This window comes from Coregonus clupeaformis, chromosome 2 (assembly GCF_020615455.1).
Source record: "Coregonus clupeaformis isolate EN_2021a chromosome 2, ASM2061545v1, whole genome shotgun sequence".
NCBI classification, from domain to species: Eukaryota; Metazoa; Chordata; class Actinopteri; order Salmoniformes; family Salmonidae; genus Coregonus; species Coregonus clupeaformis.
Genome location: NC_059193.1, coordinates 4,642,642 through 4,656,089, shown reverse-complemented (window position 1 = coordinate 4,656,089; position 13,448 = coordinate 4,642,642). Strand labels below are relative to the sequence as shown.

Below are 13,448 nucleotides of genomic sequence, written 5' to 3'. Positions count from 1 at the left end.
GCAGTTATTATTATTTGTGTTTGTATTTTACCCCCTTTTTCGATCTTGTCTCATCGCTTCAACGGGCTCGGGAGGCGAAGGTCGAGTCATGCATCCTCCGAAACATGACCTGCCAAACCTCGCAACTTAACATCCACCCACCCGCGTAACCCGGAAGCCAGCCTCACCAATGTGTTAGAGGAAACACTGTTCAACTGACAACCGAGGTCAGCTTGCAGGCGCCCGGCCCGCCACAAGGAGTCGCTAGAGCGCGATGAGCCAAGTAGGCTGACGTTTGGCAACTCGAACCTTCAGCTCCCTCCACAGATTTTCTATGGGATTAAGGTCTGGAGACTGGCTAGGCCACTCCAGGACCTTAATGTGCGTCTTCTTGAGCCACTCCTTTGTTGCCTTGGCCATGTGTTTTGGGTCATTGTCATGCTGGAATACCCATCCATGACCCATTTTCAATGCCCTGGCTGAGGGAAGGAGGTTCTCACCCAAGATTTGACGGTACATGGCCCCGTCCATCGTCCCTTTGATGCGGTGAAGTTGTCCTGTCCCCTTAGCAGAAAAACACCCCCAAAGCATAATGTTTCCACCTCCATGTTTGACGGTGGGGATGGTGTTCTTGGGGTCATAATAATAATAATAATATGCCATTTAGCAGACGCTTTTATCCAAAGCGACTTACAGTCATGCGTGCATACATTTTTTTTTTGTGTATGGGTGGTCCCGGGGATCGAACCCACTACCTTGGCGTTACAAGCGCCGTGCTCTACCAGCTGAGCTACAGAGGATAGGCAGCATTCCTCCTCCTCCAAACACGGCGAGTTGAGTTGATGCCAAAGAGCTCCATTTTGGTCTCATCTGACCACAACACTTTCACCCAGTTCTCCTCTGAATCAGTCATTGGCAAACTTCAGACGGGCATGTATATGTGCTTTCTTGAGCAGGGGGACCTTGCGGGCGCTGCAGGATTTCAGTCCTTCACGACGTAGTGTGTTACCAATTGTTTTCTTGGTGACTATGGTCCCAGCTGCCTTGAGATCATTGACAAGATCCTCCTGAGTAGTTCTGGGCTGATTCCTCACCGTTCTCATGATCATTGCAACTCCACGAGGTGAGATCTTGCATGGAGCCCCAGGCCGAGGGAGATTGACAGTTATTTTGTGTTTCTTCCATTTGCGAATAATCGCACCAACTGTTGTCACCTTCTCACCAAGCTGTCTTGTAGCCCATTCCAGCATTGTGTAGGTCTACAATCTTGTTCCTGACATCCTTGGAGTGCTCTTTGGTCTTGGCCATGGTGGAGAATTTGGAATCTGATTGATTGATTGCTTCTGTGGACAGGTGTCTTTTATACCCACCACTGTGACCTGTACGCTCTTGTTGGCTGGTCCTCACTACATATTCGTCGCCAAACCCACTGGCTCCAGGCCATCTATAAATCACTGCTAGGCAAATCCCCGCCTTATCTTAGCTCATTGGTCACCATAGCAACACCCACCCGTAGTCTGCGCTCCAGCGGGTATATCTCACTGGTCATCCCCAAAGCCAACACCTCCTTTGGCCGAAATTCCTTCCAGTTCTCTGCTGCCAATGACTGGAACAAACTGCAAAAATCTCTGAAGCTGGAGACGCTTATCTCCCTCACTAACTTTAGGCATCAGTTGTCAGAGCACCTTACCGATCACTGCACCTGTACACAGCCCATCTGAAATTAGCCCGCCCAACTACCTCATCCCTATATTGTTATTTATTTTGCTCATCTGTACCCCAGTATCTCTATTTGCACATCATCTCTTGCACATCATTCCAGTGTTAATACTAAATTGTAATTATTTTGCACTATAGCCTATTTTATTGCCTTACCTCCATAACTTGCTAAATTTGCACACTGTATATTAATTGTATTTCTGTTGTATTTTTTTGATTTTTGTTTTGTTTTACCCCATATGTAACTCTGTGTTGTTGTTTTTATCGCACTGCTATGCTTTATCTTGGCCAGGTCGCAGTTGTAAATGAGAACTTGTTCTCAACTGGTTTACCTGGTTAAATAAAGGTGAAATAAATAAATAAAATAAAATAAATACAGGTAACAAACTGAGATTAGGAGCACTCCCTTTAAAAGACACCTGGGAGCCAGAAATCTTTCTGATTGAGAGGGGGTCAAATACTTATTTCCCTCATTAAAATGCAAATCAATTTATAACATTTTTGACATGCGTTTTTCTGGATTTGTTTGTTGATATTCTGTCTCCCACTGTTCAAATAAACCTACCATTACAATTATAGACTGATCATTTCTTTGTCAGTGGGCAAATGTACAAAATCAGCAGAGGATCAAATACTTTTTTCCCTCACTGTGTGTGGGAGGGTTGTGTGTTTGGGTTGTGTGTTTGTTCCCGTCTGTGTGTGTGTGTATGTTTGCATCTGAGTGTGTGTGTCTTTGCATGTGTGTGTGTGTGTGTTACTGTGTGCACCTGCCTGCATTAATGTGTGTTATATTTTTACATTTACGTCATTTAGCAGACGCTCTTATCCAGAGCGACTTACAGGAGCAATTAGGGTTAAGTGCCTTGCTCAAGGGTACATCGACAGATTTTCACCTAGTCTGCTCGGGGATTAGAACCAGCGACCTTTTGGTTACTGGCACAACGCTCTTAACCACTAAGCTACCTGCCGCCCCGGGCGCCATGTCTGACCCACTATGCTCCCTCTGGGTTCATATTCTATGAACAACCTGTTTGTCACATAATTATGTGCTGATAGTGTTAAGTGCTGAAGCAGTTTAGCATCTAAACCGCAGACATCAGCATGATATAAGTGGTGATAATAACAAGGTGCTTAAAGGGATGGCTTGGCTCAACCCTCCTCCCTCTCCCTATTCAAATGTATATTGAGCGTCTTTCCTCTGTACTTTGCATACCACTTTGCATATTTCCCACTGTGCAATGTGGTGATGGTTGGATGTGTAAATGTGCATCTGTGGATTTGTGTACTGTAGATAAGCGTGTGTACGTGTGCGCCTGCGTATGCATTCCAGTCTGTATATGAGAGCATGAAAACATGCATTAATTATTCAGATGCAGCTTACTTGTGGGTTTAGATTTTATCAAAAGTGTGTGAATTTACTTTGAACATGTTTGTGTACACATGCTTGTATGAAATTATAGAGTACCACAGAGAAACTGACGGCCATGTTGTGTTCTGCTCCACTGAGGAGACAGGTGATAGGTTGCCGGTGTCACGGATACGGCCGAGGCTGCCCCTCCTCCTCGTTCGGGCAGGCTTCGGCGGTCGTCGTCACCGGAGTACTAGCTGCTACCGATCTATGTTTCTGTGTCTTCACTAGTTCTGTCTGTATTGTTCACACCTGTTACTCATTAGGCTTATTAGTTTCCCTATATTACCTCTGTTTTCCCTCCTGAGTGTGTGCGTGATTGTTCTTTGTTACGTCGTCTGTTGAGCTGTTGTTTTTGCTCTTCCCTGCGTGGAGGGTTTGCTGTGTTTACATGGAGTCAAGTAAAGCCATTTATTCTCAGTTCTGTGTCCTGCGCCTGATTCCGTTTCCCCACTGCACCCAGACGCTGACAGCCGGAGAGCCAAGATGGCTCCCCAGACCCCATATTGGTGGGAGCCAACCCAGGTATCAATTACAGAACCTTATACAATGGACCACTAAAGCCCCCTAAAGGTTGTTTGGTTGACAGGTACAGCACAAGACTGAGTAGAGACCGTAATGATGACAATGTCTCAACTCCACCTGAATTCACCCTAGGCAAGATTTTGACAGCTTATTAATTTCCATGCCCTAAACACTGTACATGCTGTATGTCAAAGTAATTTGCTATTAGTTTAACAAATAGGACGCAATGCAGGTATTCTCATTGTCACCCTTTCCACCCTCTCTGTAGTATTGTTTACCCATTTGGCGGAATTTAGCCTCTCACATACTGACTGTTCGCCTATCCCCAACTGCCAAAATGACCTATTTAGATCAGAAACGGATAGGAGCTAACTGCCCTACCTCCTGAGTGGGCCTCTGTTAAACATAGCAGCTTAATTAAAACAGAAGGAAGCGACATGCTCCCAGGCTACTTGACATGGCAGCCTCAACCACACTTCTTGAGGCCTCCTGATAGCCGAGATAGACAGTGTCCTTGGAGAGTTACGGATCTAGAGTTGATCAGCCTATTTAAAGTGAATGATGAAATTGGAAGTGAAGCCTAATGTCTGAGTGCCACATTTACTTTGATATGACAATGAGAGCAATTTGATACTATACTGTATGCTCTCTCATGCCGTGCATGTTCACCTGCACGCCACGCATATGCACGTAAAAAACCTAACCAACTGTAACACTCATTCTGCTTTATCACACAGCAGAGAGGGTGTGTCACTGGCAGTGGTACCTTATGGGGCATGGCTGTGTATGTACTGCATATGTGAGGGAGGAGAGCAGGGTGGAGGTCTAATCAATAAGATCTGAAATGGGATGAGTGCAGTTTGTCCCATCACTACTGTCTTTTAAGATAGAGCTCCTAAAGAGACTGGTGGCCCAGTCAATTTAATGGTAACAAATGGACCTACAGTACTAAGTACCGGTATGTACCATTTTTTTTTTTACAGAGAATTACCAGGGTATTTTCCAGATTTGGACCACATACAGAAATGCACATCTCTCATATGTAACACTAGCTTCATGATATAAATGAGATAAAAACAGGTGACTTTCACGCCATATTGCCCCTACTGTGCATATACACTATCGTAAAACTCCAGTAGGTTTCTCCTCTGCGTGCCCCTGTACAGGACTAGCCACCAGCCAACTCTGATCCCAGTTTATTGATCCAACATAATTTATCAAGCCTGATATATCAGAGCACTGGCTGTACCATTGATTTAGCATGCTGTTCGTTATCAGTAGTGCACCAGTTTTCCCACCCCCGTGTGTGACACAAATCACTTTTAACTGACTGACCAGATGTGTAGAAAGAAACTAGAAACAATTAAAATATTTGTTGGGATTCATCAAAACCAAAAGGCCATTAGCCTTCAGCGTTAGGAGGAGGAGTGGGTTGGCGAGGTAAAAATATATATATATATTTTTTTCCTTGAGTGGGAGTCTCCTGTCGTCTAGCCCAGTTTCACCGGGTGGCAGGGCTGTGTTGGGCTATAATTAGTACAGAAGGATGTGCTGCGTGTGTGTGTGTGTGTGTGAGGAGGGAGGTGTTTTGGTTGGGGCGGGGCAGGCAGCTGAAGCCGGAGGCCCAACAATAATATAGGACAGTGTGGGTGTGTTAATGAACATGGAGTCTATGGGGAGGTGTGTGCATTGTGTGCATGCATGTCTGTGTGTCTTGGGGTGAAGGATCCCCTCTGCTGCGCCTCTCATTCATAACTCTCACTGTCACCAGAGGTCAAGTTGGGAGTTGGAAAGAGTCCGTGAGAGACTATGGTCTGACAAGGACACAACTGTATATTCAGCTAGCAGTCTACAATTCATTATCATGCACATAACTTGACTTCTCATAGCAGATGGCAACCTCACCAACAACAATCTGTTGGCTCTGCTCAGAGAAGGATAAAGTATTCCAGCCTGGTCCAAGATCTGTTTGGCCACTCTATGGTCATTGTGATTAACAGCACAAACAGATCTGGGATCAGGCTAGAAGTCCTCAGGTAGGAGTGGTATTCCGGGTCACCTACTACTTTGACTGCAAAGTAAAGGCTTAGTCTAGGTAGCATGACATAGGATGTTTATGCAAGAGTAGAGTTTATGTATTGGAGAACGTGTTTACAGTAACAAGTACTGTTTAAAAATACTAATAAATGAAATAGTTGAGCACCTATGTTACAGCAATGAACAATGATTCCTTTATGAATGGGTGCTATGTTAAGTCTTTCACTTTGTCTAACCGCTTAAAGTAGTAAAGCTTCTGTTTTGTACTGTAGGCAGTAAAACATCAAAACAGTGACTCATATGAATGACTTTTGAGGTTCAATATCAGTGAGAATGGGGACTGTTTCACATCTGACTTCATTCTAAAAGTCGGCTTACAATCTGCTTATAAACACCTATAATGTAAAAATGGGAACATTATAATATGCTATGTTCATCCTTTTACTAACATTACATACAGTAAACCATGAACAACAGGACTTATACAGAATACTTCACTATGGTGAATGATGTAATAATGTTTACAGGCAGACCTTCTCTGTAGCTCTCTACCAATCTCTCCAGCAACTTTTTTGAGAGTGTGTGAGTGAAAGAATTTACGAGATTATGTCAGAATGATGTAAACTATTGTATCAGGCTAGAACTGTGGAACTGTCTTGAACGCACCCTCTTGGCCTGTTAGTTCCCAGGTGTGCCTCATTGTAATTAAGGGCGTGGCCCAAGGTATAAATGTATTTCGTTTTCATTCATTCAGGGGATCCTCTTACTGGGTGCAGGCTGACTTGCCTTGGGTGGATGGGAGTGGCGACCATGGCTTAGCCCAAATTCAGAGAACATCTCGTTTCAAGTTTTATTGTCACATGCACAAGTACAGTGAAATGCTTAACTTACAAGCTCTGCCCAACAGTGCAGTAATCAATATTAAAATAGTATAACTAATAATATATATTTCTTTAAACACGAGAAATAAGAAATAAGAGAGGAAGCTATATACAGGGTCAGTGTCAATACCAAATGTACAATATGCAGGGATACTGGAGTATTTGAGGTAGATATGTACATATAGGTGGGGATTAGGAGTGGAATGTTATATGAAGATGAATGCTGTAAATCTGTATTGAAATAACCATGTGTTTGTTGTCAACAGACATTGTTCTGAGAGCGCTAGGCGCTTGATGTTGCTGAAACAAAGAGGTGTCCAAGAACGAGCATTGAGTTGCTGAGTAAATTAAAACACATTTCATATCATTTCTTTCCCCCTATCCCTTCCCCTGTCTCTCCATACCTCCCTCTTGAAACATTCAGTCAGACCAATAACAAAGTCTCTTTAGCAATACACTCTCTGGTGTTGTGGCAACAGCCCCAGGCCACTAAGTGTAACAGGAATACTATCTGTCAGCAGTTAGGGTCACCTGTCGGTAGTGAAATTGACCTCTGAGTCATGGGGGCCCTGAAGAAGGCGACTGTATAGGGACAGGATTGCTGTCGCTGAGTGACGCTTAATGAAGTCATTGAGGTACTGTTGCATTATTGATGAGTTTGTCATAGCAACTGGCTGCATTGTGCATTCAAGGGACATTGTGTGCCTGTCTATTCACGTGGCCTATTCATATGGTCAGGATTTTCACAGAGTGTACAAAACACTAGGAACTCTTTCCATGGCATAGACTGACCAGGTGAATCCAGGTGAAAGCTATGATCCCTTATTGATGTCACTTGTTAAATCCACTTCAATCAGTGTAGATGAAGGGGAGAAGACAGGTTAAAGAAGGATTTTTAAGCCTTGAGACAATTGAGACATGTATTGTGTATGTGTGCCATTCAGATGGTGGATGGGCAAGACAAAATATTTAAGTGCCTTTGAACAGGGTATGGTAGTAGGTGCCAGGCGCACCGGTTTGAGTGTGTCAAGAACTGCAACGCTGCTGGGTTTTTCACGCTCAACATTTCCCCTTGTATATCAAGAATGGTCCAACACCCAAAGGACATCAAGCAAACTTGACATTAACTGTGGAAGCATTGGAGTCAACATGGGCCAGCATCCCTGTGGAACACTTAAGACACCTTATAGAGTCCATGCCCGGACGAATTGAGTCTGTTCTGAGGGCAAAAGGGGGTGCAACTCAATATTAGGAAGGTAATGTTTTGTACACTCAGTGTACATTATATCTGCAGGCTAAATGTCACACAGCAATTTGTGTTTATAGTTTTCAGTTGTAGTAAGAAAAGGTTTTAAGATAAACTCATTATGATTAAAATTAGTCCAATGGAACCTGTTGCAACCAAACATAATTTGGCATCGTTGCTTATCAAACTCCAGTCAAAACATGACATTTCATAAAGGCCAAATGTTTTCACCAACACCACATGGTATCAAACTGTTTTCTGACATATTAATACTTTCTCTCTCTTTGTCCCTATATGCTCTTCCTCCCTCCACCTCTCTCTCTCTCTCTCTCTCTCTCTCTCTCTCTCTCTCTCTCTCTCTCTCTCTCTCTCTCTCTCTCTCACTCTGTCTGTTTGTCTGTCTGTCTGTCTGGCTCTGGCTCTTTCTCTTTCTTTCTCCATAGAACTCCATGAATCTGCCTCCAGACAAGGTGAAGATCCTGTGTCAATATGACAACGAAAAGAAGTGGGAACTGGTCTGTGATCAGGTGGGACTCCAACTCCACTGCACCATACAACAGTCTACTGTACTGTTAAAGTTTCAATAACACCTAGTGGATAACATTACAGTAACAGGATGTAATCATAGTTCTTAGGGGAACTTCAGTGTGAGTTTGTATGATAACCAAGTGAAACTTCTTTAGAGAATTCTACGTTGTAATGAATCAATCCCTGATGATATGCACTACATCCTTTAAGCTTGGCAGACCTTCGTATAGCAGCATTGAGGTGTCAAGTATTTTTTTTTGTCAGTGTGTCCTAGTTTCTAGGAAAGGACCCCATTGACACACTAATGCAGTGAGAATGGTTGTTCACACACACACACTTGCGCACACAAGAAACAACCACCCACCACCACACATGTGCACACACACACACACTTTGTGTCCTGCTGGGAACCTCATCAAAATTGTACGTTGCTGTGGCAACATTGACAAGGCAGATAACTTCCTGTGGCTCAGAGGGGAGTGACACACAGGACACCTGTCACTGTCACTGTAGCACAGACCTGCAATGGTTCAATGTTGTCCCTTCCCTTATCTAGCACAGCTAAAGCCATTGTTAACAAATGCCGTCTAACTCTACTCTGACCTGGCATTGAATGATAGATTGGCATCCCGACATACAATGTCCCAACATTGGCTCAGCCTCACCAACAGATATATCATTGGTTATATTTGCATAAATGAGGCCTCCCGAGTGGCGCAGCGGTCTAAGGCACTGCAAAGCTGTGCTTAAGGCATCACTACACTTGACCGGGGGGCTTTACTTGGCGCATCGCGCTCTAGCGACTCCTTGTGGCGGGCCGTGCTCCTGCAGGCTGACCTCGATCATCAGTTGAATGGTGTTTCCTCCGACACATTGGTGCAGCTGGCTTCCGGGTTAAGCGGGCGGGTGTTAAGGAGGGCGGTTTGGCAGGTCATGTTTCGGAGGACGCATGACTCGACCTTCGCCTGTCCCGAACCCGTTGGGGAGTTGCAGCGATGAGACAAGATCGTAATTGAAATTGGGAGAAAAAGGGGGTAAAATACAAAAAATATATAAATACAGTACCAGTTAAAAGTTTGGACACACCTATCAAAACTATGAAATAACACATATGGAATCATATAGTATCCAAAAAAGTGTTAAACAAATCAAAATATATTTTATAGTTGAGATTCTTCAAATAGCCACCCTTTGCCTTAATGACAGCTTTGCACACTCTTGGCATTCTCTCAACCAGCTTCATGAGGTAGTCACCTGGAATGCATTTCAATTAACAGGTGTGCCTTCTTAAAACTTAATTTGTGGAATTTCTTTCTTTGAATGAGTAGGTGTGTCCAAACTTTTGACTGGTACTAGACAGTACCAGTTAAAAGTTTAGACACACCTACTCATTCAAGGGTTTTTCTTAAGTTTTTACTATTTTTTACATTGTAGAATAATAGTGAAGACATCAAAACTATGAAATAACACATATGGAATCATGTAGTAACCAAAAAAGTGTTAAACAAATCAAAATATATTTTATATTTAAGATTCTTCAAATAGCTACCCATTGCCTTGATGACAGCTTTGCACACTCTTGGCATTCACTCAACCAGCTTCACCTGGAATGCTTTTCCAGACCATCTCAATTGAGTTGAAGTCGGGTGATTGTGGAGGCCAGGTCATCTGATGCAGCACTCCATCACTGTCCTTCTTGGTCAAATAGCCCTTACACAGCCTGGAGGTGTGTTGGGTCATTGTCCTGTTGAAAAACAAATGATAGTCCCACTAAGCCCAAACCAGATGGGATGGTGTATCGCTGCAGAATGCTGTGGTAGCCATGCTGGTTAAGTGTGCCTTGAATTCTAAATAAATCACAGCAAAGCACCCCCACACCATAACACCTCCTCCTCCATGCTTTACGGTGCGAACGACACATGCGGAGATCATCCGTTCACCCACACCGTGTCTCACAAAGACACGGCTGTTGGAACCAAAAATCTCACATTTGGACTCCAGACCAAAGGACACATTTCCACCGGTCTAATGTCCATTGCTCGTGTTTCTTGGCCCAAGCAGGTCTCTTCTTATTAGTGGTGTCCTTTAGTAGTGGTTTCTTTGCAGCAATTCGACCAGGAAGGCCTGATTCACACAGTCTCCTCTGAACAGTTGATGTTGAGATGTTGATGTTGAGATGTGTCTGTTACTTGAACTCTGTGAAGCATTTATTTGGGCGGCAATTTCTGAGGCTGGTAACTCTAATGAACTTATCCTCTGCAGCAGGGGTAACTCTGGATCTTCCATACGTGTGGCAGTCCTCATGAGAGCCAGTTTCAATATAGCGCTTGATGGTTTTTGCGACTGCACTTGAAGGAACTTCAAAGTTCTTGAAATTTTCCGGAGTGACTGACCTTCATGTCTTAAAGTAAAGATGGACTGTCGTTTCTCTTTGCTTATTTGAGCTGTTCTTGCCATAATATGGACTTGGTCTTTTACCAAATAGGGCTCTGCACCAGTACCCCCCTGTACAGTGGGGAAAAAAAGTATTTAGTCAGCCACCAATTGTGCAAGTTCTCCCACTTAAAAAGATGAGAGAGGCCTGTAATTTTCATCATAGGTACACGTCAACTATGACAGACAAAATGAGAAAAAAAATCCAGAAAATCACATTGTAGGATTTTTTATGAATTTATTTGCAAATTATGGTGGAAAATAAGTATTTGGTCAATAACAAAAGTTTCTCAATACTTTGTTATATACCCTTTCTTGGCAATGACACAGGTCAAACGTTTTCTGTAAGTCTTCACAAGGTTTTCACACACTGTTGCTGGTATTTTGGCCCATTCCTCCATGCAGATCTCCTCTAGAGCAGTGATGTTTTGGGGCTGTCGCTGGGCAACACGGACTTTCAACTCCCTCCAAAGATTTTCTATGGGGTTGAGATCTGGAGACTGGCTAGGCCACTCCAGGACCTTGAAATGCTTCTTACGAAGCCACTCCTTCGTTGCCCGGGCGGTGTGTTTGGGATCATTGTCATGCTGAAAGACCCAGCCACGTTTCATCTTCAATGCCCTTGCTGATGGAAGGAGGTTTTCACTCAAAATCTCACGATACACGGCCCCATTCATTTTTTCCTTTACACAGATCAGTCGTCCTGGTCCCTTTGCAGAAAAACAGCCCCAAAGCATGATTTTTCCACCCCCATGCTTCACAGTAGGTATGGTGTTCTTTGGATGCAACTCAGCATTCTTTGTCCTCCAAACACGACGAGTTGAGTTTTTACCAAAAAGTTCTATTTTGGTTTCATCTGACCGTATGACATTCTCCCAATCCTCTTCTGGATCATCCAAATGCACTCTAGCAAACTTCAGACGGGCCTGGACATGTACTGGCTTAAGCAGGGGGACACGTCTGGCACTGCAGGATTTGAGTCCCTGGCGGCGTAGTGTGTTACTGATGGTAGGCTTTGTTACTTTGGTCCCAGCTCTCTGCAGGTCATTCACTAGGTCCCCCCGTGTGGTTCTGGGATTTTTGCTCACCGTTCTTGTGATCATTTTGACCCCACGGGGTGAGATCTTGCGTGGAGCCCCAGATCGAGGGAGATTATCAGTGGTCTTGTATGTCTTCCATTTCCTAATAATTGCTCCCACAGTTGATTTCTTCAAACCATGCTGCTTACCTATTGCAGATTCAGTCTTCCCAGCCTGGTGCAGGTCTACAATTTTGTTTCTGGTGTCCTTTGACAGCTCTTTGGTCTTGGCCATAGTGGAGTTTGGAGTGTGACTGTTTGAGGTTGTGGACAGGTGTCTTTTATACTGATAACAAGTTCAAACAGGTGCCATTAATACAGGTAACGAGTGGAGGACAGAGGAGCCTCTTAAAGAAGAAGTTACAGGTCTGTGAGAGCCAGAAATCTTGCTTGTTTGTAGGTGACCAAATACTTATTTTCCACCATAATTTGCAAATAAATTCATAAATAATCCCACAATGTGATTTTCTGGATCTTTTTCTTCTCAATTTGTCTGTCATAGTTGACGTGTACCTATGATGAAAATTACAGGCCTCTCTCATCTTTTTAAGTGGGAGAACTTGCACAATTGGTGGCTGACTAAATACTTTTTTCCCCCACTGTATATATAGCCTCCCTACTGTTATTTTATTTTACTTCTGCTCTTTTTTTCTCAACACTTTTTTGTTGTTGTTTTATTTTACTTTTTTATTAAAAATAAATGCACTGTTGGTTAAGGGCTGTATGTAAGCATTTCACTGTAATGTCTGCACCTGTTGTATTCGGCGCATGTGGCCAATAATATGTGATTTGATTTGATTTGATTCTGTATACCCCTCCTACCTTGTCACAACATAACTGATAGGCTGAAACGCATTAAGAAGGAAAGAAATTCCACAAATTAACTTTTAAGAAGGCACACCTGTTAATTGAAATACGTTCCAGGTGACTACCTCATGAAGCTGGTTGAGAGAATGCCAAGAGTGTGCAAAGCTGTCATCAAGGCAAAGGGTGCCTATTTGAAGAAACTCAAATATAAATATATTTTGATTTGTTTAACACTTTTTTTGTTACTACATGATTCCATATGTGTTATTTCATAGTTTTGATGTCTTCACTATTATTCTACAGTGTAAAAAATAGTAAAAATTAAGAAAAACCCTTGAATGAGTAGATGTGTCCAAACTTTTGACTGGTACTGTATATATTTGCATAAACTAAGCAGTGTAATCATCCCCAGCTTCCAATTCTCCTGTAACTATTCCCCAGGTCGTTGCTGTAAATGAGAATGTGTTCTCAGTCAACTTACCTGGTAAAATAAGGGTTAAAATAAAAATAATCAAGGCTGTGAAGTCCATGCTGAGTTTTGCCCTCTGGTCCCCTTCTCCCACAGTGCACCCATGTAATCAAAAATAATTAGATACATCTCTCTCGCTCTCTGTCTGTCTTCTCTCCTTCCTACAGGAACGATTCCAAGTGAAGAATCCTCCCTCTGCTTACTTGCTGAAGCTCAAAATGTATCTTGACATGGGAGGTGTCAGTCGCAAGGTATTGTACCATTACAGTCCTGTAAGAGGCCATTCTGGGCTATGGCCCTGCTCAGATACTTTCAAAAATATCATTTCTTGAAGTAAT

General features: G+C 43.2%; 1 protein-coding gene across 1 annotated transcript in view; it reads left to right on the top strand.

Annotated features, from left to right (window-relative positions):
• Nucleotides 1-13,448, top strand: part of LOC121586352 (formin-like protein 1) — a 62,655-nt gene that overhangs the window by 15,056 nt on the left and 34,151 nt on the right. The window contains exons 2-3 of the mRNA XM_045225954.1: nucleotides 8,239-8,322; nucleotides 13,278-13,361. Of these exons, the coding sequence (XP_045081889.1) occupies nucleotides 8,239-8,322; nucleotides 13,278-13,361 (168 nt within the window). The remainder of the gene's footprint in view (nucleotides 1-8,238; nucleotides 8,323-13,277; nucleotides 13,362-13,448) is intronic.